The sequence below is a fragment of the Carya illinoinensis genome, chromosome 4 (genome assembly GCF_018687715.1).
Source record: "Carya illinoinensis cultivar Pawnee chromosome 4, C.illinoinensisPawnee_v1, whole genome shotgun sequence".
In the NCBI taxonomy this organism is placed as follows: domain Eukaryota; kingdom Viridiplantae; phylum Streptophyta; class Magnoliopsida; order Fagales; family Juglandaceae; genus Carya; species Carya illinoinensis.
The window spans coordinates 9,811,818-9,837,228 of NC_056755.1; the positions used below are offsets into that span (position 1 = coordinate 9,811,818).

The following is a 25,411-nucleotide window of genomic DNA, read 5'->3' on the forward strand; positions in this document are numbered from 1 at the left end:
TAAATTAATATAGAATATAACGTACTCGACCTTTTCTTTTAAAAAAAAAAACAAATTCAAACCATCATCTTTGTAGTGAACAAGCTGCTCTGTCCACCGCTAATGGTAGTCACCCATTACCTCATGGGTGGTATGCCCGCAGCCCACCTGAACTGCATAGCCGCCAACATTGAGGGGGTGGATCACGGGCCTCCTTAAGGAGGTTGGGCGAACCCTTAGGCACACGTACACTATTACTATGACATCTGAGGTTAGAAGAGATGGAAAGAGTAATAAAGTGGGGAAGACAAGTAAGAGTGTCATGGCAACGCTTCTGAGAACTCATCCAATTTGGATCTCCTAATGATATATAGCCTCAGGAGTCACTTTCAAGAGTTGCTCTTTTGGGTGCCACCGGTTGATATATATGTATTTTTAATATAAGTAAGAATAATTTTATTAGAAGAATAATTTTATTAGAAACTAATGTATATACGAAGGTCATGTACACAGGTTGTATGCAAAAGAAAACACCACTCTACATTCTACGAATTAATAGAAAGTGACAAGAAAATCATGAGCAGATGTTCCATTGATCACTAAAGCAAAAAACTAAAGCTATAAGCAAAAAAGACTTCAGATTTGCTCCGAAGTATGCTCTTTATAATTAAAATACCACTTATTCTTTTACATCCAAATGCATCACATAAGGCATAAAGGAATCATCTTCTAAACTACATTCAGTTGAGAATAATTGTAAAACCTGTTCTAACATGTAAGAAAATCAACCACTCTTAAACACATCACTCAAGCCAAACCGACCCTACAAAAAATGTCATCTCACAAAGCTCTTGCCACCTCACAATACAAAAGTAAATTATCCACAATTTTTTTATGCTTGTTATACATGAAACACCAATCCATAACTATAATATCATACTTCTTTAAATTGTCCAACATCAAAATTTTTCCAAGAGAGGGAGTCCATATGAAAAAAGCAACTTTGAAAGGCATGCGAGACATCCAAATTATAAACTTTTAAGAAAAATGAGGACTGTTCTAAAAAGTCTACAATTTGTAATATAATTGAACAATGGATTTTTTACACCCCTTGGACTTCCACAACATCCTATTCACATCATTACTACCAAGCATCAAAGAGTAGAAAAAACTGAAGAAAGCTTAAACTTCATCAATTTCCTAATCCTAAACAGTTCTAGTGAAGCAAACATCCCACTAAAGAGAGCCATTGGAACAACAATCAATTAAGATACAGAAGCATACCGATCATAAGCCAACCAAAAAAAAAAAATGGTTTGAACGTAAGACCCTTGACAACTTCAAAATATAATAACACAATCCTTAATGCTTGAATCTAATCACAATCCGAATCATAGAAGATGAGAGTTGCATATACAAAAGAAGACGAGAATGTGTAATAGAGCCATTATTAGCATTACCAACCAATAAGCCTAAAAGAAATCCACCCCCCCCCCCCCCCCCACAACAAAAATCCAAAAATTAAACCCCCCCCCCCCCCAAAAAAAAGGAATGGCTCTGACCAACACCTCCATGATAATGGCGAAGAGGCCAGGCGAAAAATGATCCCCTGTTTCAATTAAAAAAAAATGAACTCTTTGATTTAATACCCTAAAGCGTGAATGTAAAATTTGAAGTATAAAAAGTTTAGTTTATACAACTGATCAAGATATGGTGCATGCGTAATTGCTACTAAGATAAGTCTCATTTATTTTCACAACTATTATTATCTTATCTAATTATTATAATTTTTTTAAATTTTCATACAAAATAAAATAAATAATTTAATTTTTATAAAATTTAATTCAAATTTTAATTTTTATCCACCTCGTCTCATCATAATATGGACAAAAGGAACAACACCAGGTGAAAATGTGTTCTTTGTTTTGTCATGTTTCATATTCCCTAATCGCGAGGGGACAGGTAAAATTACATTAACGACCAGAACCTTTTTGGTTCGTTGTACGAACAACATTAAATTCCAAATCTAGGGCTCCGAACCGTTCTCTCCCTTTCTCAGATGCACGCCAGCCACAGCTGAGACACTTATCTCAGATACATAAATTCAAAGAGATCAACTTCAAAGCTGTCAAGCCCGCCAGTTTCACTGTAAGCTAATGTGATCGGCTTTTTCTCCAACCTTCTCCCAAATATGTTATTTTAGCATTACGTTGAAGCTTCAATTTGCGTTTCATTCGATTCTTTGTGAGATTAGTATGCCCATTCCCTACAAGCTTTTGGGTTTTATTTTATGAATTTTTATTTATGTTTTGTTCTTCTGTATCAGATAAATTTCTGTTCTTTTCTTTTTCGATTAACTTATAGTTCGGCTGCTGAGAAAATATCGAAGAAACCTGAGCTTTAAGTTTCAAATCAACGGAAAACTAGAGTTGTGTCCAAAAGCATTAAAAAAATTGCACGATTTTTGTACTTTTTTCGTTCAGTTTTTCTTGGTAGCCAGTCAGGGGCTAATGCTTTTCTTATATAGTTCTGTTAGTGTCAAATTATTATTCTGTTTTCTTTACGACATCAAAATATGTTTAACAAGTTTGGTGATTTATCACAGTTATTGACTAAGATGACAGAGCCTTCAAAGGTTCTTCATGTTCGAAACGTGGGTTACGAGATAACTGAGGTACTCTCGCATTGCAAAGAAAGTTCTCTCTGCTTTTGTATTGTTTCTGTATCGTATTGTTTAGTTTCATTCGTCTATTTGTATCTTCTTTCGATTTTCCAGAATGATTTGCTTCAACTGGTTCAACCTTTTGGGGTTGTTACTAAATCAGTGATGCTTCGTGCAAAGAACCAGGTTATTACTTTTGGCTCTAATACTTCTTTGGGAAAAATTAATGCTTCAGTGGATATCTGCGTAGAAGGCTATGACAATGGAAAAACCTAATTTGTGTTAGTTTTATCTTATCATTTTAATACAGGCTCTTATCCAGATGCAGGATGTGGGATCCGCTGTCAATGTAATGCAATACTACGCAAATATTCAACCTAGTGTTCGGTAGAGTGTTTTCTGTCACAATTTCTATTTTTCTTGTATGCATACTGTGACAATAGGAGACTCCTTTTGGGGAGACCCCTTTGTCGGGTCACATGGTTGGGTGGCATGGGGATTAAACGTCAAAGTGTTTGTTATTTTTTTTTCTCATTTAATGTTATAGTGGAAAATTAAATGGGTGTTTGGTTATGTTAGGGGGAGAAATGTTTACATTCAGTTCTCTTCACATCAAGAACTGACTACAGTGGATCAGAACCCTCAAGGGCGCAACCAGGTTGGTGCTTAAATTTTGAATATCGTTCTATTTTTGTGGGTGCTCTTAGACCAATAATATTTTTCGCTGGCACATGTACTCATGCAGTAGCGAGACTTGCCTAGAAAGTCTAAATATAGACTTCTGTTTAAAGAATTATTTAATGATATAGATCTTCATCGATCTGTATGTCTTTACCTGTTTTTGTTGAGAGGATGATCAAATGCATGAGAAATTCCTTGAATGATTTTATGGACATATATACTTTGATACCATTCCATTAAAAATGGGTGTGGAAGCTGCACATAGATATATTTTTTGATAACCAAGAATGAAGTTTTATTGATTGGAAAGAGGCATAGCCCATATACACAACTTTTTCCTTTTAAATAAGACCCTGTTCATATGGTGCCTAATATTATAAAAAAAAAAGTAATGTTTTACATGCTTTATCAATATGTATGACTCTATATAAGTTTGAAATTGGAAACTAACTTCGTTATGAGTGAGCTCTCTATCTTGCTAGCTAATTGAATTGTTCTTCATAACCATCCATCTACTAAATCTGTTGCCTATTTGTTAAGATGTGAAACCACTCTAGAGGTATGTAGTAATTGATACATTGTTTGATTTACCATATATTTTTTATTACTAAGCTAGATGTCAACTCATAGCATCACATGGATCTGTTGTTTACCCGGGTAAATGAATGTTGCTTTTGCACTGTCTCTGGGTTCCTCGTCATCAAAAGATGTCAATACCTAGCAGGGGAGGGAGGGAGGGAAAATGATAGACGCCAAGCTTTCAAAGAAGAGGATGAAGTGGCTCAAGTTGGAGTTTAACCATATTGTAATATGTAACTATTTGTGTAAATATCTTACACTCAGATACTTGGCTCAATTAGTCTATGCCCTTTAGCCTGTATGACTTCATGTGAGAACCACTGGTACTTGCTCTGACAATTCTATTATTCAACCTACAACTTATATAGACAAATATGTGTTTCTGCATGTGTAATTTAGGTTGTAGGTGTTTCTCTTGCATATTACCAACATCATGTGTAGGTTAGATTATAGGTGTTTCCCTTGCATGTTACCGATGTCGCTATGTAATACCCACCTGCAATTTTAATAAAATTTTACCTGTAAAAAAGAAAGGTGTGTGGTGTGAATTTTTTATATAGAATGTTCTTTCGGTCAACTTTTTGTCCAAATGATCTTTCTAGATAATGGTTCATTGTTTCTTTTCTCCAAAAGACCACCTTCCTAGCTGTGGCAATTGTCTTGGAAACATATCCAAACATGCATAAACATATGAATTATAATATTATTTTGTTAATTTTGTAAATGCAAATCAGTAAGTAATAAAGTAACTTTTATCATCTCTTAGATCTTTTCAATTTCTATTTCTTGATATATTTAGCCCTCTCTCTCTCTTGTCTCTGCCGGTATATCACGAGGAACTTTCAGGATGCACCGCCTAATCGAATTCTCTTAGTCACTATTCATCACATGCTATATCCAATGACAGTGGAAGTGCTTCATCAAGTGTTTTCTCCTTATGGTTTTGTGGAGAAGATTGTCACATTTCAGAAGTCAGCTGGTCAGCTTCTTCAAGTCTTCTCTCTCTCTCTCTCTCTCTCTCTCTCTCTCTCTCTCTCTCTCTCTCTCTCTCTCTCTCTCTCTCTCTCATTGTATATATTTTTTGTGCTGTGGGGAAGATAGTGTTGATGTTTTGGATATAGAGTACTGGAACTTTAACACATTGACTGTATCAGCTTAGCATATTCTTGAAGATTTCTCTGACCTTATGCAAGGACTCATGACAGAAAAAGATCTTTCACAAATGTATTAAATACTGCTCCATTGGTCTGCAAATTTGTAGGTTTTCAAGCCCTTATCCAGTACCAGTCACACCAGAGTGCCCTTTCTGCAATTGATGCACTTCAGGTGAGTGGGCTGATGAGTGCTTGCTTTTCTTGAAAGTTGGTTTTGCCCTCCTCTCCCACCCCCCCGGATTGGTTGAGCAAGAGTTTATTCTGATTAAAGATTCTAAACTTGGGCAACTCCTTTGTAGGGACGAAATATATATGATGGCTGTTGTCAGCTGGATATTCAGTTTTCAAAGTAAGTGCTATCATTTTAACAATCTCTTTTCAGTTTTCTTTACAGTATTGAGTCTTATGTTTTTGTTTATTATAAAATCAGCCTTTCTGAGCTACAGGTGAACTACAATAATGAGCGCTCCAGGTGTGTGTAAAGCATCTTAGCTTCATTCTGCTTTGTATTAACCTCAAGCTGTCCTGGCTAATTAACATTTGTAGCTAAATTTTTCCTTGTTCTGATTTTATTCAATGTGCAGGGATTTCACAAACCCAGCTCTACCTTCAGAACAAAAGGGCAGATCCTCCCAAGTATATTCTTCTGTTGATATATTTGATAAAATAACTTGTAACATCATGATTGTTTTCACATTTTGGTTTCCACAACTTATCTCTTTATGTTTCTGATGATAGTCAGGGTATGGTGATGCGGGGGGCATGTATGGTCTTCAACCTCCTGCAACTAGGGCAGGTGCATTTTCGTGGTCCTTACTCTTTGTTTTGCCACCTATATATTATACAACTTTCAAATTACTGATAGATCTAATACATATTATCCGTTGCAGTAGCATTTCCACAGGTTTGTGTTGATCAAGCTTTTCTCTTGGCCTTTTCCAGGTTGTTCCGTTCATATCTGAGTGGTTTTACTAACTAATTGTTTTGTTTATGAGTACAAACGGTTACTATTTTAAGATGATAACCCTCTTTTTCCACAAGTTTGAGAGTTAAAAGATTAGTATATCATAGTAAGAAGTCGTATACATGACAAACTTGTAAAATGCCATTCCCAGTTTTATATTCATTATAGATATTTTATTTTTATTTTTTCTCATGAATTCTTAGAGGCAAGGTATGTGTAATTTCAGTATTTTGTTTTCAATGTTTTGGTCACCATTCCAATGCTCCGTCCGCCATGCATAAGTTGAACATAAGCTTGTATGTAAAAAATGTCAAACTCTCAGAGACTTGATATATTTTTTCATAAATTTAATTGTAGATATTTTGTCAAGGTTTTCAGAATATCATCGTAGGCACAGCGCCCATGCCTGTTTTTAATTACATTCAATTCCATACGAGACAAACGCACTCCCCCAGATGGCTTATTGATGCATGTTTGGGAATAAAGAAATTTTTAAAAACTTTTCAAAATTTTGTTAGCATCAATTGAAACATCTTTACACTAATACAACAACTATCAAAACATCTTGCCTCGACTTCCACGGCAAACAAAAACCTAAAACAACTTTCACAAAACTCAAAAAAACCTCTCACAAAAATTCTTTCCAAACATATTTCCAGTGGGCCCCACCACTTTTTCAATCCCCAATAAAATCATCTCTCAATAACTTTCTCAATCCAAACATATTTTTATTGGGTCTCAACTAAGAAAGCTCAAAATGGTTGTTGTTGAAATGTTTAAATTTTTGTCAACAAATTTTGAACGGACTTTGACTGGTCAACTCTGGCACACGAGTGCCCAGTAATATATAGATATAGGGACAAAAAAAATGTAGATAACCTCGCAGTTACCAATTCTAATACTTTTCTGATGACCACTTTCATTGTTTTTGCTGAACACCTTATAGATGTGATTCTATTCATTCACTTATAGTTATTTATCGATAAACCTTTTGCATTGTATCATTCTAGATGGGAGATGCTGCAGCCATCACAGCTGCCTTTAGTGGGAGCCTGCCTCCTGGAATAAGTGGCACAAATGACAGGTGCACTGTCTTGGTCTCTAACCTAAATCCTGATGTAAGTGATGTTACTTGCATTTGTTTCCCATCCATTCCTTCTTTTGTAGTTCATTAATGCTATGAAAACATTCCTTTTTCAGAAAATTGATGAGGATAAGTTGTTCAATTTATTTTCCCTTTATGGAAACATTGTGAGGATTAAGCTTCTCCGTAGTAAACCAGATCACGCCCTTATTCAAATGGGAGATGGATTCCAGGCAGAGTTGGCTGTGCACTTCTTGAAGGTTAGATTTATTTTTCCCATATGTTCATTGTAATCCAAAGCAGAATTTCAATTACAATCAAATTCAAAAAATCACAGTTTAGGTCCTGTTAGTTTGACCAACAAAATTTGATGATATGCCACATGAATTTCTTATGTGACAGCTGATATGGCAACAGCAGTCCACTTAAACATATAATCACATTTACTTAATTGTAGTTTTTCATATCTTGACATTTTTTTCAACCTAAAAATGTCAAGTACACATTTATTGATCGTGAAAATCTTTATGCTTTGCTGCCATTGCTGGCCCATCATCTATACATCTTATGTGAGTATGGTAAGTGTATAATTATGTTTTCAGCTATTTGGAATTACAATATCATTTATAAGATTTTAGATGCACCCTATTTTATATTGTTCGAGCTTTTATCAACCATATGTATACAAAGAAGAGATGTAGAAGTTGAGGAAAACTTGTAATAGGGTTTTTGGCTGGGCAAGTTGTATGCATATTTTCTCTCCGTACACACGTAACTTTTCACAGTGGTGAGGGTGTTTTCCGGTGTAGTTTTTTAGTAGTTTTCTTGGTGGTGCTATGGTAGCTTCACGTGAAGTAGTAGTTGAGTCCAAGTTGTTTACCCTCACTAAGGAAGGTAATAACCTACGTTTTTCAGAATATGGATGGAAGGAGAGGTATGATTTGCTGGTGGGTCGAAACACAACACTGTGGATAGTAAAAGTGTTGGAGGACTGCTTGAAGGGGGAAGGAAGGAGGTGTATTCAGTAATCAGAAAGGGTTATCATAGTTTTGTTGCTCAACGCTGCTCGAATAGGCGTGGGCGATATTTGTCGATTGCTGAATACGAAAAGGAAGGAAGAACCAGGTTGCTCTGTTTTCCAGAAGGTGAAGATGGATGGGGATGGAGGAAAGTGAAGAATCTGGCTATAGAGATGGTTCAGACAAGTGGAAATGGGCATGGAATAGGCAGAGGAGGGTAGAGAAATAGAGGGGAAAGGCCTTCAAAATTTCAAATACAGTGGCCAGAACCTTCAAGGAGGTCCTCACAACGGGACCGATGGCGCAGAGGGGGCCCGTCGGTGTTGCAAGCCACGTCGCTGGGGGGGGGGGGGGGGGGAGGACTTAGAGCCCCACGCCATTCCCGAAATGTAGAGTCTGGCAGGCTAGTTGGACAGGAGACGTGGGTGTCTAGTAAACGCCTGCTGGAGCTACAGGGGCAGTTGAGGAAGTTGTAGGAGGAGTTGGAGGAAGTCAGAAGGCATGTCGGGATGGTTAAGGAAAAAGGAAGGAGATGGGAGGATGAAAGGGAGAGGTCTGATACGGTAGCGTTTCAGAGTGAGGGGTTTAATGAAACCAATAAGGTCGGGCCTCACTTAGGGCTGGAGCCTTTACAAGATACGGGCCTGGGTCCCCGGAACCCAGTTCCTTCATTAACAAAAGGGAACAAGGCCTCCACGAGTGGAGGGCCTCATTTTGGGCCTGGGCCCCCTCAGCACAGGTCCTCTGCTGAAGACCCAGATCAGGGTCCACTGCCAGGTTTCCTCAACCCAGTATCCTGCGCTCCTCGTTTTGGGCCTGGGCCCCCTCAGCCCAGGTCCTTTGCTGAAGACCCAGATCCGGGTCCACTGTCGGGTTTCCTCAACCCGATATCCTGCGACTCCTCTGAGGATGCAGAGGCTTCACCGAGGCAGCTATCGGCCGTTATGGTCACGGCAATGACACAGAACTCACCGACAGTGATATCGGAGACCCTTGACGAGAGCCCGGCAGCCCAGAGTGAGAAGATGACGTCGCCGTGCCTAGCATCGAGCCAATGCTTACATCAGGACGGCTCTTTTCAAGCTCAGGAAGGACAGAGGAGCCTGATAGGGCTCAGAACCACTGTATTTGGGCTCGATGGAGGCTTCCATCACACATTTGGTGGCTGTGGAAGAAGAGGGGGAACATTTGGAGGACTTAGAGCTATCAGTGGAAGAAGAGTCTAAAGATCTCACCTTCCCAAATGGCTGTCGACAGTTAGGGCTGGATGACTTACCAGCAGAAGGAGATTTACTGGGCTTTCAGATCAGTAGGATGGAGGAACCGGTGCCTTTGAACTATTGATTACCAGCGCAACCAGAAATTTCAGATTGAGTCTTCCACAAGGTGAGGGAAATTCAAAAACTTGTGGGGATTAAATGTGAAGGTTATGAGGAGCAATTTATGGCTCTATTTACAGCAATCGAAGCGGGCCACAAACAAAAAATTAAAGGCGAAACGAAGAAGCATAGGGAGCTTAAAAGATTGAATTGGTCGATGAACACAGAGAGTGGTGCTAGTAGGGGAAGGGTGAAAGGGAAGGGGCTGTTTGTTCCTCAATGAAGCCTAAAATTGTGTCATGGAACGTCCGTAAATGAGGCAAATAAGCGTTTACGGGCTAGGAATCTGCTTCGGGAGTGGAAGGCGGATATTGTGTGCTTGCAAGAGACGAAGCTGAAGTTGATTGATAGGAAATTTGTGAGGAGCCTATGGAGGAATAGTCATGTGGATTGGTCTTTCTTGGCATCAAATGGGGCATCAGGAGGGGTCGTGGTAATGTGGGATTGACGGGTGGTAGAGAAAGTGAAGGATTGCATTGGGCAGTATTTGGTAGAATGCTCGTTTAAGTGTGTCTCCGATAATTTCTTATGGGCTTTTGCAGGTGTTTATGGCCCTAATCTAGATCCGGCAAGAAAACTTATGTGGGAGGAACTAGCAGGGATTCACTCCTGGTGGGGACTTCCATGGTGTATAGGGGGAAATTTCAACGTGGTAAGATTCCCAAGTGAAGTCTCGGGCACTAGAAGACTGAGACCAGCCATGGAGGATTTTTCGGAGTTTGTTTTTTATCTGAACTTGGTGGATTTGCCACTTGCTGGGGGCATCGCGACTTGGTCAAACAATCAGTCCTGGTCCAGATTGGATCGGTTCTTAATTTCTCCAGAATGGGGAAGTCACTTCCCGGATGTTTGGTAGAAACGATTGCCCCATATTGGCTCAGACCATTGGCCTATTCTAATCGACTGCGGAGGAGTTCATAATGGTTGTCGGCCGTTTAAATTTGAGAACATGTGGTTAAAATTGGAAGGGTTCGTGGAAAGGGTCAATCAGTGGTGGTCTTCTTATCAATTTCAAGGTACTCCTAGTTTCATTTTTGCAGGTAAATTGAAAGCCCTAAAAAGAGACCTAAAAGAATGGAACTTGGAGTCTTTTGGCAATGTTGGAGTAAACAGGAAAGCCAAGCTGTTGGAATTCCAGGAGATTGAGAGGCTAGAAGAGGTACAACCACTCACGCAGGAAGAACAAGACAGGAGATCAGAGTTGGTCACTGAGATTGAGAGGTTGATTCTGTTAGAAGAGATGTCCTGGCGGCAAAAGTCCAGGGCACTGTAGCTGCGGGAAGGAGATTGAAGCACAAGTTTCTTTCACAGAATTGCAAATTCTCATAGGAGAAATAATAATATTGAGAAGCTGATAGTGGGCGATGTGGAGTGCAGTGATGAGCAGGTACTCCACAACCATGTAGTTGATTTTTATGAGAACCTACTGACAGAGCAGGAGGGTTGGCGGCCTCCCCTAAATGGGATGGAATTTGACACTATTGGATCAAATGATGCTTCTCGCTTGGAAAGGGAGTTCGAGGAGTTGGAGGTTTTTGAGGTAGTAAGGAAGATGGCCAGGGATAAAGCTCCAGGACTGGACGGTTTCTCTATGGGCTTTTTTCAAGATCGTTGGGAAGTAATAAAGGAGGACCTTTTGAAGGTTTTTCAAGAGTTTTTCATGGCTGGAAAATTTGAGAAGAGTCTAAACACCACTTTTCTTGCACTGATACCCAAGAAGGTGGGGGCTATGGATTTAAAGGAGTTCCGACCTATCAGTCTAGTGAATGAGTTGTATAAGATAATTTCAAAAGTTCTTGCAAACAGACTGAGTGAGGTTATGGGGCAACTTATTACGAAACCCAGAATGCCTTTGTAAAAGGCAGACAAATCTTGGATGCAGTGCTAATTGCCAATGAATGCCTTGATAGTAGACTGAAGGACGGAAAGTCAAGGATCATGTGTAAACTAGACATGGAAAAGGCTTATGATCATGTGAACTGGGACTTCTTTTTACATTTGCTAAGGCGATGTGTTTTTGGGGAATGGTGGAGGGTATGGATACACTGGTGTATATCCACGGTAAAGTATTCTGTGTTGATAAATGGTGTTCCAGTTGGTTTCTTCTAGAGTTCACGTGGATTGCGACAAGGGGACCCATTGTCACCTTTACTGTTTGTGATAGTCATGGAGGCCCTAAGTAGGATGCTCTCGGTTTTGGTTGAAAATCGGCTCTTAAAAGGGTTCCAGATCGGTAATCCGGACAGGGATACTATTATCATTTCTCATCTACTATTTGCAGATGATACACTTATTTTGTGTGAAGCCAAGCAAAATCAGATGCAAGTGTTAAAGACTTTACCATTTTGCTTCGAGACCGTCTCTGGGCTAAAGGTGAATTTGGAAAAATCAGAGTTGGTGCCGATTGGGGAAGTCTCTAATATTCGCCACCTAGCGAGAATGATGGGATGTAAGATATCTTCATTCCCTATGACTTACTTGGGACTTCCTTTAGGGAGTGCCTCGAGACTGTTCGCGGTTTGGGATTCAGTAATCGAAAAAATAGAACGGAGATTGGCGGGGTGGAAGATGTTGTACTTGTCAAAAGGTGGAAGGATTACATTGATAAAGAGGACACTCTCTAACTTACCTACCTATTTCCTATCTCTTTTCCCAATTCCAGCAAGTGTGGCAACACGTATTGAGAAGCTCCAACACGATTTCTTATGGGCGGGCTTGGGGGAAGAGTTCAAGTTCCACTTGGTTAAGTAGGAGCAGGTGTGTCGTCCTTTATCAGGGGGAGGCTTAGGGGTTCGAAACCTAAGGACTTTCAATCGTGCGCTATTAGGCAAATGGATGTGGAGATTTGCCAAGGAACATGACTCTCTATGGAAATTGGTGGTTGAGAAGAAGTATGGTGGTCTATGGGAGGAGTGGTGTACTAGAGAAGTAAGGGGAGCTTATAGAGTGGGGTTATGGAAACATATAAGAAGAGGATGGTGGGTCTTTAACCGGCATGTTAAGCTTTGTATGGACACGGGATCAAGGATCAAATTCTGGAGCGATGTATGGTGTGCTAGTAGAGCTTTGAAAGACATGTACCCTCCCTTGTTCCAGTTGGCCAGAGATAAGGAAGCTTCAGTGGCAGACGTCATGGAGTTTAGAGGGGGGCCAGATTCTTTGGGACATTAATTTTAGTAGGGGCTGCACAACATTGGGAATTAAGTATTTTCGCAGAATTCTATAGCCTCTTATACTCTATAAGACCAAATAGCCAACAAGAGGATGTGTTGTGGTGGACTCTAACAGACAAAGGTAATTTTTCAGTTCGATCTTTCTATAAGGCCCTCACCAATGAGCCCACTTCTCTACGTCCTTGGGAGAAAAATCTGGAGAAATAAGGCTCCTCCTAAAGTATCATTCTTTCCCTGGAAAAGATAGTTACTACAGATAATCTGATGAAAAGGAGAATCATTATCGCCGACTGGTGTGGCATGCGCAGAAGAGGGGGAGAGTCGGTAGACCATCTCCTTTTACACTGTGATACGGTAAGGGTACTCTGGAATGAGGTATTCTCGCGACTGGATATGGCTTGGGTGATGCCTAAAACAGTGGAGGCGGCGCTGGCCAGCTGGTCAAATATAAGGGGCAGAAAACCAATCAAAGCTATCTAGAAGATGATCTCTCTATGCATTATGTGGTGTGTATGGTAGGAGCGAAATGAGAGGACCTTTGAGGACCAAGAAAGATCAGTGGAGAAGCTTAAACTGTTATTTTTTAGAACACTTTGTAGCTGGGCCATTGCTGTGGATTTTAATGGCATGGCCATGCATGATTTTCTTATCTCTAATGTGCCTACCTAGTTAGGGCGTTAAGAGTTGTAATACTGGTTTTGCCATTGATCAATACAATTTGTTTATTTATCAAAAAAAAAACAATGTCAAGTTTTCATCCATTCTATCCGATACCCTTGTTACACATACTTTTATACTTATTAAAAAAAAAGCAATGTCAAGTTGTTCACCATAGTTGTCCACGTGGTGTATGTCATAGCAATGAAAATTGTTTTCTTAATATTTCTTAAACATCTGGCTGGCAAGGGATCTGATTGTGACTTTTTATATTATTTGAGGACTTCATAGCTACTTTCTACTAAAACATAAAGGACAAATTCAGAAACTGTAGTTTTCCAAACCATTTGAACGGACAAGATTTGTAATATTATTTGTGAACATATTGAGCAGTATAATGTTCAAACTGCACCCAAAGCTAGGGCATTTCCTTTTTTTATTGGAACTTCTGTAACAGACATTGTTATCACCGACTATAGCCCCACTGATATAAAATATTGATTTTCTTTTCATCCCCTAGATTGAAATAGGTGTTTGTCCTTAATTGTTCCATCATGTCCACTTCTTTTTTAAGTTGAAAAATGATTATTTATTGGTCAATTGAAAGAATTTTCTTTGGGGATTTTTTGGGGAAAGTTTGCTCCCTATCTTGCACAAATGTTCACCTCTCCTTGATCAACCCAAAAGAATCCTTTTATTTGAAACTGGTGGCCTTCTGTTTATCTGTTTCTTTTCAAATGTTGATCAATGGCTTCTCGGAAAAGCACCATCCAATTTGTGTTAGGATTAACTCTTTAAGGTGATTATCCTTGTATTCTTTTATCATTGCAATTATGTTTGTTTTTTTCAAAAATTTGTTTAATGGTATTTACGTTTGATTATGGTGCTTTAAGGATATAAAGATAAAATCTTGCTTGATAGGTTACATTCCTGATAATTAAGGATTAAGTTGAGTTTTCTATTTTGACTTAGGGAGCATTGCTCTTTGGGAAACAGCTGGAGGTAAACTTCTCCAAGTATCCAAATATAACACCAGCCCCAGACACCCATGATTACTCCAATTCAAACCTTAACCGCTTTAACCGTAATGCTGCCAAAAACTACCGGTATTGCTGTTCACCAACCAAGATGATACACCTGTCCACCCTCCCTCAGGAAATTACGGATGATGACTTGGTGACACACCTGGAGGAGCATGGGACTATTGTTAACACCAAAATCTTTGAGGCAAATGGGAAGAAACAAGCCTTAGTTCTGTTTGAGACTGAAGAGGAAGCCGCCGAGGCACTTGTCTGCAAGCATGCCACCTCTATTGATGGATCAGTTATCCGAATCTCCTTCTCCCAATTGCAGTCTATCTAGGAATCCTGCATGAAAGCAAGAGGCAGCTTCCTTTGAGGACGGTTATGTACAATTCTATGGTCATACTGTTCTCTTTTTACCTTTCATTGCAACTGTAATGTAACCACTTGGGAAGGTTAGAATAATGTTTGTCCCTCCTTTTATTCTCTCCCATATTTTCCAAAATTTATATAATTTTATTGTTTTCTGTTCAACATTTATGTATTCATTTCTGGATTTGTTCTCTCTTTCCTCCTTTGTATTTGGGGAAAAGGGGTGATCTGGCAAGAGATTTCCTACTCTCCATTTGTGGGTAACTTGAAGATTGTTGAAATTTCCGTTTAAAACTTCTTTTACTTTGCTTAGCATGGGATTTTTATTTCCATTTCGTAGCATTGGGAGCTATACATTCTGTTCCAATGTTTTTCTATATTTTTCTTATTAGGAAATTTTATCCAAAAGAAAAAAAATCTATTTATCATCTTTTTGTACTATCATCGTATGATTCACCCACAAGTAAAACATAAACAAATAGTCTTCAATAATTAAAAATTAAAATAACATATAGAATGGTGGGGGCAATAGCATGTGATCAGGGGCAATAGCATGCCAGACCGGCTTGCCTATAGAAAGTTTTGTGCCATCGGCGGCAGACAATTTTTGTTGTTCACCAATGGCAATGGATGATATCAGCTGTCTTATAGATTTTTGGCCACTCAATGTGATGATAAATTATCAGGTATCTTATCAAAAAAAGTTTCATGGCATTAAAACTGTTTGAATACATGGTACGATTTTTAATGACAGAATTATGTAATAAGATAGGAGTACCACGTGTTCGTACCCCTAAACACAATGCATACTATTTAGAGGCCCGCCCAAAATTCAACACCCAAAACTAAATACACAAGGAAAGAAAAACAACAGCTAGATATCTAGAACTTAAAATTACAATAAAATGGCGAGTTGATGAACAGATTACATATCACCATCACTGGATAAAGATATAACTGTTATGGTACATCTGATGTAGTGTATATGAATAAAAAGGTATCATCTAAAAAATCCATCAACACATCAAAAAAGCACAAAAATTCTCTTGGAAATGCTGCTGCTTGTACGCCTTCATTCTCCACCTTTAAACATAGCTTCATATACATGGGGTTGCTGCAAAACAGTGTAAAGATTCTTTAAAATTCTAAACAATTTGGATGCAACTAATTAAACACTTAGAAAGTAGGGTAAAGACACATAAATGCAAAGTTAACTTTCACAATCCAGGGTCCATGTTTCTTTTTATTGACGAAGAATTCCTTAGATGGTGCAAACGCGCAACATGTCTTTTACCCGGTTAAACTCTGGACTTGTCTAACATCACACAGACCAGGTAAATCATCAGCTTTTTCACTGATGGGATGTGGCCATTAGAAACTGTTTGCACCCAAGGGTTCAAGCCTTAAACCTAAAGGGAGCATACCACCAAGACCAAGCCCCCGCCACTTGAGCCAAGCCTTAGGAGTTTGGAGGGGCCCTATTTCTCACAGCCTCCAGGGAAGCATTACCCTCAGGAAGAACCTCATATAATCAATAAAGCATCTTGTCGGTTGACCATTCAATTCTTCTACCAAAAACGAAATGGGAAGCAACTAATATTTACTCTCGGTACTAAAAACACTTGGTGTGGATATTGGCTCATATATATTCCAGCCGTTTTCCTTATTTAGATTTTATGTCTGTCTGCTTTCCTTCATCTGTCTAGCAAGGTGCTTCTCTTGTATACACATCTGAGGATTGACTTATCAAATAAAAAATATTTTCAATTTGCCTTAAGAAAGTTAACATTTAGCCTCGACCTACAGTGATGCATCAGACAATTTTGAATCAAATAAAAAATATTTTCAATTTGCCTTAAGAAAGTTAACATTTAGCCTCGACCTACAGTGATGCATCAGAGAATTTTGATACATTGTAGTAGCCAAATAAACAAACTAAACAACAAAATACATATGAAAATGGGGAACCAAACAGGACTGAGGGCTTGTGAGTATAGATAGATTACCATGAACAAGGCTGAAATCAACCTGCGAGCAAACCATCTCAAATGCATTGCACGTTGAGCAGCCATTGCAGCTTCCACAGTTTCAAACCGCAAATACACAAAGCCATCACTGTTTCTGTAAGCCACATAAAACAAGTTATATATGTGCGATTGAGTATGTATGTCTCTATCTCTCTCTGCAAATGTGTAAGCACGTGTGTGTGTGTGTGTGTGTGTACACACATGCATACAATATTATCTGGATGTATGGGTTACGTGTCCGTGTGGTTTACAAACTCACAGATAGGAATAGAACATTAGAATAAGTCAGCACTTAGATTTATAACATGTATAGAAGATGACAAATATTGGGTTTGGAAAAGTAGAACTCTGCAACCGACATTACTAATATATAAGGAACCCAACAAGTTTTTTATTGGTTACTAACACACTTCAGGGGGCTTGAATTTTGAATTCACCTACCACCCCATTCTTATGGGAATGGTAGTGTCACTTAGGCCTGAGGCCCTGAAAAATTGTAGCATTTAAACCTACATACACATGGATGCACGCGTATGAGGAATTTATGGTTCTCAAAAGTCTCAAAATAATATAAACAAAAATGTTACACTTATAATGGGTATGGGCATTACACATTCATATACTTACTTGTCTACATGAATATGCCTCACTCGGCCATATTTAGAGCATTCTTCTTCCACATCCTCTTTGATGTCCATATCAAAATCTGGTTCCATCTGCATAAAATAATATTCAAGGGCTGGTTTGATTACACAAAACCAAACTATCCCATCTCATCTCATATAATCTTTTTTTTTTTTTTTTTTATATCAAGGAACCTCTCCAAGGCAGGGCCCTTTGGACCCACACCTGCAAAGTAAATCCCGGTTCTATGGAAGTTTCCCTACATGGAACTGGTTAAATCGCTAACTTTTCATCAGGAGGTGTGGCCCCCAAAGGATTGTTTGCACCCAAATTCCCACACAAAATATAATAAATAATTCAATTTTTTCAAATCCCAAAACAAAACTAAAATTAAAAAATTATATTATAACAATATTTTATTCAACTTTCAACAAAACATCTCATATCATCTTATCTAAACTGTGTAACCAAAAATAAAATAATACTTTTTGTAAGATGGGCTGGAGAATAGAACAAGAAAACCACAGACCTCAGTTGCTGGATCAAACATATTCTTCAGCAGTAAGCACTCGCTGGGGGTTCCAACAGGTTCTGCAGCTGGGGTAGGGATAGCTTGCGCTGGAAGGGCTGACACAGAAACTGCAGTTTGCCCGTTGACTGGTAAACTTAGGGCTTGTGGATTTGGAGCTGACCCATTCAGCACAGGAGCTCCAAGAGAACCTGCAATACTGCAAAAAGTATTCAAATTAATTTATGATTAGGTTACATTCCATGAAATAAGGATAGATGAGATACAAACCTTGTGGCAATACCGGAGCGATCCAGCTTCTGCATGAGCAGTGCTCTTGATTGAGCATTCAAAGACTATGGAGAAAAAATTTGCATCAGCAAGGAACTCATTCTATAAAAATTTGACTCACCGATACCAGAGGCATTAAAGAAAAAAATTGAAGAGGCCCCCAGTTGGTGCTGGGGGAGAGAATCTCAGCTTTCTAATCATAACCCCCATCAACCTTCCAACAAATATATGCTTGTATGAAACAACACTTCAGTCAAGCTTCACCACAACCATAACATATTTAGTGGTGAGTTTGCTATAATGCCCCAGTGATTCTGCAGCTAAGCTGATTACAACAGACAAGACCACTGGCCACTACTACAAGGGAAATAATCTTGAAGATTTTCCCAAGTATATCGTGCAGCACACTTATAGTAAATCAGTTTTGTCCTAATCTAATAAACTAAACCACATGCCCAACTTTATGGAAAAACTAATGTCCAACATAATGACAACAATTTTACTCACCAAACCACCCCCATCATCATCATCAAAGTCTGCAGTTTTTGCTCCCGTATCTTGCGCTCCAACATGATCCGTAACAGACGAAACCTATATATACACAGACATGAGTCGCAGATACATTGACAATAATAGGTAGTTGTAGTCGAAGAAGTATATGCACAGATAACTAACAACAACAACAATGCAGCATGGTCGAGTTAATTTAACAGTATCTGCGTTAAAGCTTCATAAATACAGTCCTACCTTGATAGTTCGACCAGCGAGTTCCAATTTTCCATTCAAAGATTGAGCTGCCTTTGCATCTTCAAGCTTGGAAAACTGCAAAAGCATGAAGAACAAGTAACTACTCGATACCAATTTGTCAATCAAGAACACACTTAACATACAGTTAAGTAGGATTTATTACTGACTTGAACAAACCCAAAACCCTTGCATTGTCCAGTCTCAAGGTCAAGAGGCAGTTGCACAAGCTCCACAGGACCAAATGGTTCAAAAATCTGAATAGCATCATAAGCAATACGCATTTCATCACAATTAATAACAATGTAACATGAAATTAAGGAAAACGATTTATTTTTATCCAAGGCAAATTGAAGGAAAACCAATCAGAAGAAAAACATGTCAATGATAGAAAAATTAAACACAATTGCAGTACCGCTCTAAGTTGGCTTTCGGTCATATTGAAGTGTAAGTTGCCCACATACAGTTTTCTATCCACTGCCCCATATGGACCTGCAAGACCACCTGAACCCCCACCAGAAGCAGTAGATTGAACTAGGTTCTTTTCAGCCTCAGAAGGTTTAACCATAACAGGTTGTCCAAGAAGTAGTTGGCCAGAGAGAGCAATTGCCATTGGCACAGACATTGCATCATAGAATTCAATATACCTGCGGTATCACCGAGGCTTGCATAAGTTTTTCCAAACATATGAGACTAAAAAAATTGCCACCAAAACATACAAAGCTTATAGTTAAGAGAATTGGGAAACAAAAACTTTAGTGTAGAAAGCTCCAGCAGAGATTCTTTTGATGAATTTGATGGACTTGTAAACTAAAATGTCAGCTCATAACAGCAAAAATAAAGAAATAGAACAAAAATTACATGAAGGATCAGAAAACCATAACAGATGAGGAAAGAGGTCATCTCCCACATAACCCTAAGGGGGAGATGGATGGGAATGACAAGAACCACTCTTGTTCAATAACCATGAAAGTGCAGGTTAAGGGTTGAAAATCTAAAATAAAACCATTATAAGGGAAAGTATCAATTTAAGTTTAAACACCACCAATGAGCAATCAGTTATCAAGTAAATCCGAAACTGGTACAATATACCAGAACTAGAGCCAAGTCCAGAAAATATGCTTCCCCCCTCCTCTATTACCACAAAAGGAAAGGGGTGGAAGGGGAGAAACTTGCCAGGTTTAATTCTCATATATGGCTGTTGCCAAAAGTAAACTCTAACCAAATTAAGCCTCTTGGCCCTTTATGGTGGGGTGCACATCGGCATACAATGCATCTTAATATGGCTAGAAAATTTCAAAAGAACACAAAATATTAAAAAAGTCAGGTTCAAGTCATCTACCTTGAGTACACAGCATGAATGGATTAAACATGAGTGCATCCTCATCATTATTGCAATGCTAGTCCATTTAAGAATACCGTTGAACTTGATTATCATAAGCTGATATCCTAATAATTATTTTACAAGGTATGCATAAGAATATAATATTTTCCAACAAAAAAGGGTCATACCCAACTCCCTTGGACCGTCTTGAATTCCTGTCCATGATCAGGCGAACATCCCTCACCTGAAATGAGGAAAAAACTTTGAGGGAAAAGGGAGCCAAAGCAAATAGGAACACAATATAAATGAGCAAGGATAATGCGTGGAGGGAAAAACTAAATGACCACCCTGCACATCAAAACACCAACATCCGGGTGCTCACAAAATTGTCACATAACTCATATGTATGCTTTCACTCACCCCAAAGTATACAGAATGTTGAGACACAAGTAAGTCAATATACTACTCGTAACTGAAGGCAGAGGAGCATTTACTGCAACAGCAACCAAATGTATCTCAATAACATGCTACTTATCAAAAAAAAAAAAAAATGTATCTCAATAACATGCACTCATAATGTTTGAAGTAATGTCTCATGCAATAATAGTGTAACTATTCTCGCATAAGTAGCAAGAAATGAAAATCTGAAATTAAGACTTCCAACTAATGACAGAAAAAAAATATATCGTAAAGGGAAGTGCTCTTTTACATCCTAGATTTTGTCATCCTCAGCCACGCTAACTAGTGTGGCACATTTTAAGTGATTTAAGTGGTTAACATAAAAAGCCACTTGTACTGCACCACTACAACAAGTGTGACTGGGGATAAATAAATTTAGGATGAATAGTAACATTGCTCTATCATGAAAGAAATCTAGCAACTGTAATGGTCTGCAGAGTATGAAAAATCGAACTCCACCAACCTTGCCCGCTCTAGAGAAGAACTCATACGCATCCCTCTCAGTTGCCTTGAGAGGCATCTGCCACCATTAGATTCATATCAGCAAATCAAACAAACGAAACAGATTAAAAAAAAAAAAAAAATTTTTTGGTCTGATAGCATTTAAAGATGTAAAATACATAGTAACAGGTGTTCTACCTGGTATGCAAAGACAGTTCTCTGATCCCTTTCTGGATCAGCTTCTGGCTCCACTGCTTCTTTTTTATCTTTAAATCTCCTGCCAAAAATACAAGTTTCAGCAAAATGATAAAAATAAGGTAGACCAATCATAGAAGGAAAACAAATTGTTCCAAAAACATTTTGGAAAAAGATGCTTTTTTTTTTATATAGGTATTTGGAAAAAGATGCTGATAATAGTCAAACACACCCTTAGATTAAAGGATGCATTAGATCAAAATAGTTATTTTGCCCCTTTTTTCAGTATTGCGAGATATCCCAGGCATAACTTCCAAACAACAAAAATCAGACATTTTGGGGATTTATTTATCTCATCAGGTCAAGCACCCTTAGATGCTGATAATAGTCAAACACACCCTTTGATTAAAGGATGCATTAGATCAAAATAGTTATTTTGCCCCTTTTTTCAGTATTGCGAGATATGCTAGGCATAACTTCCAAACCACAAAAATCAGACATTTTGGGGATTTATCTATCTCATCAGGTCAAGCACCCACCCATCTTGCTGTCCTCGCCAAGTAAGGATACAGATTGAGAAGCAATTCTGCCAATGCAATATGAACATGAACCAAGAAATTCCTTTCTGCATGTAGCTAGATTGCATGGTAATGCATTTCATTATCTATACTTCATCATGATAAACTTTCAATACCCACTATACTATTTATGTTTCAACTGATCCATAAACTAGTAAACCTCCAATTCGATAACAATTATTGATGGCATGATTTTTTTTGTAAGTAGAATAAGTTTTATTAGGACAAGTAAATAAGCGTAGCCCAAGTACATAGGAAGTATATAAAAGAGAACACCTAGTTACAACTCAGGAGCTAGAAATGGATGAGAGAAAATCATACCTACTAAACCCATTGAATATAATAGCAGAAGCCCAATGGAATAAAGTATGGAAAAAGAAACATATGAGATATGCAAAGAGTTTTTACGGTTTTCAACCCAAATGCACCAAATGAGACAGAAATGGATTATTTTCCACACAACGGAAATTTGAGGGTTACCCTAAGGCCCCTCCAACAAGCAAGAAGACCCACCACCCTCCTAGGCATCACCCCCGCAAATCTGTTCCCGCTGAATACCCATCCCACAATGACTTTGCCACCTCACAGTGAAGATTTTCCGGAGAGAGGCAGTCCAACCAAAGAAAACAGCCTTGGAGGGCACCTTACCTCCTCATATGCATTTCCAAGGAAATGAATTATGATTCTAACCTACCAGAACCTTGTATGGATCATACAGTGAACTTCTTGTTCCCAGAGTGAATCCAGAGCATCCTGTCAACCTCAACAGAGCTCAAAGTGGCAGCAAGCTGAAAATTTGGAAGTGTGCAGCAAGATGACATGATATCATGAGACCACACGTACAGTCATAATACAATTTCACCTTGTACAGTGGCAAATTCTTTTTTTTTTTTTTAATTGGCACTAGATTTCCATAAACGAAGTCCTAACTAATCCCGAGGGTGTACAAGCCCTCGGCAAAAAGTTTCTTGCAAGTACACCTCGGGTAATTCAAAGGAAAATGTCCCGAGTCTGATGGCCCCTAGAAATTGTTTTCATCTAAGTGAGTCCAAACCTTAGACTAGGAGGAGGCATTCCACCAAGACCGAGGCCTTTACCACTTACGCCAACCCCAAATTCTAAATATTCAATTTACCCTCCAAAATAAAAAATAAAAATCGCTTTATATAATTCACTTGTTTGTTACATGGATGAATTTGATTTTTATTTTCAAACTCTTCTACATACAAAGCACTTGCTTCTGCAGCTAAAGGGGCAAATACCAACGAAAAAGTCCAAATGCAAGAATGGAGCAAGAAGTGCCTAGAGCTCCTAGTTTAGAATCTCTTTAGCTTTTCTCATTGCACTAACAATCGTGTTAACCATCCCTTGAGCAAGTGAAGTGACCAACGGGTACTGAGCAAGATGGATCTGACAAGGAATAAGTACTTCCACTCCATCCCTCCCTCAATCCCAAACTGACTCAATGCCATTGCACTCCTCTCTGTGTAGCCTCTATAATCTACATATTTCTGCCTTTCTGTAAAACCCCAAAGAAGGCCCAAACCACATGGCCTATAATTCAAAAGCACTAGTCAATGATACAATTGGAGCACTATTGGAACCATATAAAAAGCAAGAACTTCTCCTTCCCAAGTAATGTGGGATCTCATTCACCACCTATCATTATCCTTATCATATGGGGTATCACACTTTAACACCTCAAATTCTCCCTAACCTTCGCCTTAGTCTCTTGCAAAAAGGAAGTTCTTAAATACACACCTCCTTACCCTTCATATATTCTTTCTTTTAAACCCAAACAATCACTCAGTCGACTTCATGAATCCCAAGAACTACAAAAATAGAGGCCTTAAAAAGAAAAATAATCTTTTACAGCCTCTACATATTTCACTGCCTCAAACATCTCAAATCCTCCCTAAACCTTAGCCCCCATCTCTTTGCAAAAGTAAGCTCTTATTCATCTCCCAAACAGATATGTCTGAGGCCCTATATCATCCTCTTACAACCACGAATCATTACTCACTCAACATTGATATATCCCCCACGCCTTCATCACATCTATGGCGGAGAAGATTGACAGAGAAGAGATGAACAAATGCTAGTCGAAGGGGAGCTTAGGATGGGTCAGTATCCAAGATTGCTGTCTCCATGTTCACCCTCTTACCACTAGGCTACACCCTGATGGGTCATTGAACCATTCTTTCGGCATTTGACCTATATAATTTTGTTTCTAGTTTGGGTAAATTCTTATCCTAACTATATGATATGCCAATAATCATAGGAGTTACGATTACCAAATTTCATATACTTCTTTACAAGATACATAAAACTCTTCTTATCTTCTAAACATCTGTCGTCTTTTATTTTTCAGGAAACGACCAGTTAAAAACTAAAAGCCTTCATTTAGTTTCAAACTGCTATTTGTACAAGAAAAAAAAACACCATAACTACAATCCAAATACAAACAAACGATCTAAGTCGACTAGTCTACAAATTTGAGCACAAACTTCTATCTTCTCTCTTGAACCACCAACAAGAAGAACAGAGCTGAATCCAGAAGAAATCAAAAACGAAAAATGTAATACGTTTTAAAAGAAAAATAACCTGCTGTCTCTCATTTCTAGGTCTCTTTCCCTCTCTCGGTCGCGGTCCGATCGACTCCTGCTTCTCCGCGACCTTTCTCTCTCCTCTTTCTCCCTTCTTTCCCTTTCTTTCTCCCTCTCCCTCTCCTTCTCCTTCTCCTTCTCCCTCTCCTTCTCCTTTTCCCTCCTCTCTCTCTCCCTCTCCTTCTCCTTGTCCCTCTCCCTTCTCTCTCTCTCCTTGTCTTTCTCTCTACCACTCCGTTCTCGCTCTCGCTCGCGCTCGCGGTCCTTCTCTCTCTCCGAGTCTCTGTGATGCCGATCCTTATCTCGATGACTAGAACGCTCTCGGTCACGCCTGTCGCTGCCATTCTCATCGTCGGCTCTGGACCTCCTGGTCTTTCGGTCCTCCCCGTCGGGGAGAGCAGGATCCTCCTCGTCTACATCCCTCTTCCTGTAGGTCCTCTCGCTGCCTTCCTTGCTCCTATTCTTCCTCTTCGAGTCCCGGTCATCGTTCTCCTCCACCGTCTTCTCCAAGTACTCGTAAGCGTCGAAGTCCATGGGTTCCTCTCCTTCAAGACTTTCTCGAAACCCTAGATTAAATATTTGCAGGGGAAGTGATGGAATAGTTCGAATTTGTGCAGTGCAGCAATGGAGATTGGGGTTGTCTAGGGTTTTGGAAGGGCTTGGGCTGGGTGCTACTACTGCTACGGTTATCTATGATCTGGAGTTTGGAGTCTTTGGACTCGAGATGTGATTTTGTCAAAGAGATGCTGAACTTGTGGGGATATACCGCATTAGCTCATTGTGCGATGATCCCATCGTAAAATGAATGTCACTAGGATTAATTAATTACGCAAATATAACATTTTATGACAAAGTTTGGTGTTGCATGTCTTCGTATTTTAAAATTTAT

At 38.9% G+C, this 25,411-nt stretch overlaps 2 protein-coding genes across 5 annotated transcripts; one reads left to right on the plus strand and one right to left on the minus strand.

Annotated features, from left to right (window-relative positions):
* Positions 1 to 1,949: 1,949 nt before the first annotated feature.
* On the plus strand, positions 1,950 to 15,037 carry LOC122307171 (polypyrimidine tract-binding protein homolog 3-like). 4 transcript variants are annotated; one of them, XM_043119857.1, is made up of 15 exons: positions 1,950 to 2,127; positions 2,585 to 2,653; positions 2,756 to 2,827; positions 2,952 to 3,028; positions 3,221 to 3,299; positions 4,727 to 4,880; positions 5,163 to 5,227; positions 5,355 to 5,404; positions 5,486 to 5,527; positions 5,640 to 5,691; positions 5,794 to 5,847; positions 5,942 to 5,959; positions 7,030 to 7,137; positions 7,220 to 7,363; positions 14,304 to 15,037. In XM_043119857.1, the coding sequence occupies exons 2-15, from the start codon at positions 2,597 to 2,599 to the stop codon at positions 14,691 to 14,693; spliced, it is 1,362 nt and encodes a 453-aa protein (XP_042975791.1). In that variant the 5' UTR covers positions 1,950 to 2,127; positions 2,585 to 2,596; the 3' UTR covers positions 14,694 to 15,037. The 4 variants fall into 4 exon arrangements, with proteins under 4 accessions (XP_042975791.1, XP_042975789.1, XP_042975788.1 ...); XM_043119855.1 differs by having other exon boundaries at positions 1,951 to 2,232; positions 5,794 to 5,851; positions 5,946 to 5,959; XM_043119854.1 differs by having other exon boundaries at positions 1,952 to 2,127; positions 5,794 to 5,851; positions 5,946 to 5,959.
* Positions 15,038 to 15,604: 567 nt separating this feature from the next.
* On the minus strand, positions 15,605 to 25,317 carry LOC122307170 (RNA-binding protein 39-like). Its single transcript, XM_043119853.1, has 13 exons — positions 24,521 to 25,317; positions 21,342 to 21,420; positions 21,166 to 21,222; positions 20,432 to 20,487; positions 19,335 to 19,566; positions 19,090 to 19,176; positions 18,923 to 18,997; positions 18,683 to 18,766; positions 18,176 to 18,240; positions 17,906 to 18,104; positions 17,380 to 17,468; positions 16,732 to 16,846; positions 15,605 to 15,839 (listed from the first exon to the last, which is right to left on the minus strand). Exons 1-13 carry the CDS (start codon positions 25,054 to 25,056, stop codon positions 15,798 to 15,800), a joined length of 1,716 nt encoding a protein of 571 aa, XP_042975787.1. The 5' UTR covers positions 25,057 to 25,317; the 3' UTR covers positions 15,605 to 15,797.
* Positions 25,318 to 25,411: the final 94 nt, after the last annotated feature.

Excerpts from the sequence above, each read along its gene's own strand:
- LOC122307171 (XM_043119857.1), top strand. The coding sequence starts at position 2,597 with ATGACAGAGCCTTCAAAGGTTCTTCATGTTCGAAACGTGGGTTACGAG. Across the intron at positions 5,228-5,354 it reads CTGCAATTGATGCACTTCAG|GGACGAAATATATATGATGG; the intron begins GTGAGTGGGCTG and ends ACTCCTTTGTAG. Across the intron at positions 5,405-5,485 it reads CTGGATATTCAGTTTTCAAA|CCTTTCTGAGCTACAGGTGA; the intron begins GTAAGTGCTATC and ends TTATAAAATCAG.
- LOC122307170 (XM_043119853.1), bottom strand. The coding sequence starts at position 25,056 with ATGGACTTCGACGCTTACGAGTACTTGGAGAAGACGGTGGAGGAGAAC. Across the intron at positions 19,177-19,334 it reads CCGAAAGCCAACTTAGAGCG|ATTTTTGAACCATTTGGTCC; the intron begins GTACTGCAATTG and ends GATGCTATTCAG. Across the intron at positions 17,469-17,905 it reads TGTTTGATCCAGCAACTGAG|ATGGAACCAGATTTTGATAT; the intron begins GTCTGTGGTTTT and ends TATTTTATGCAG.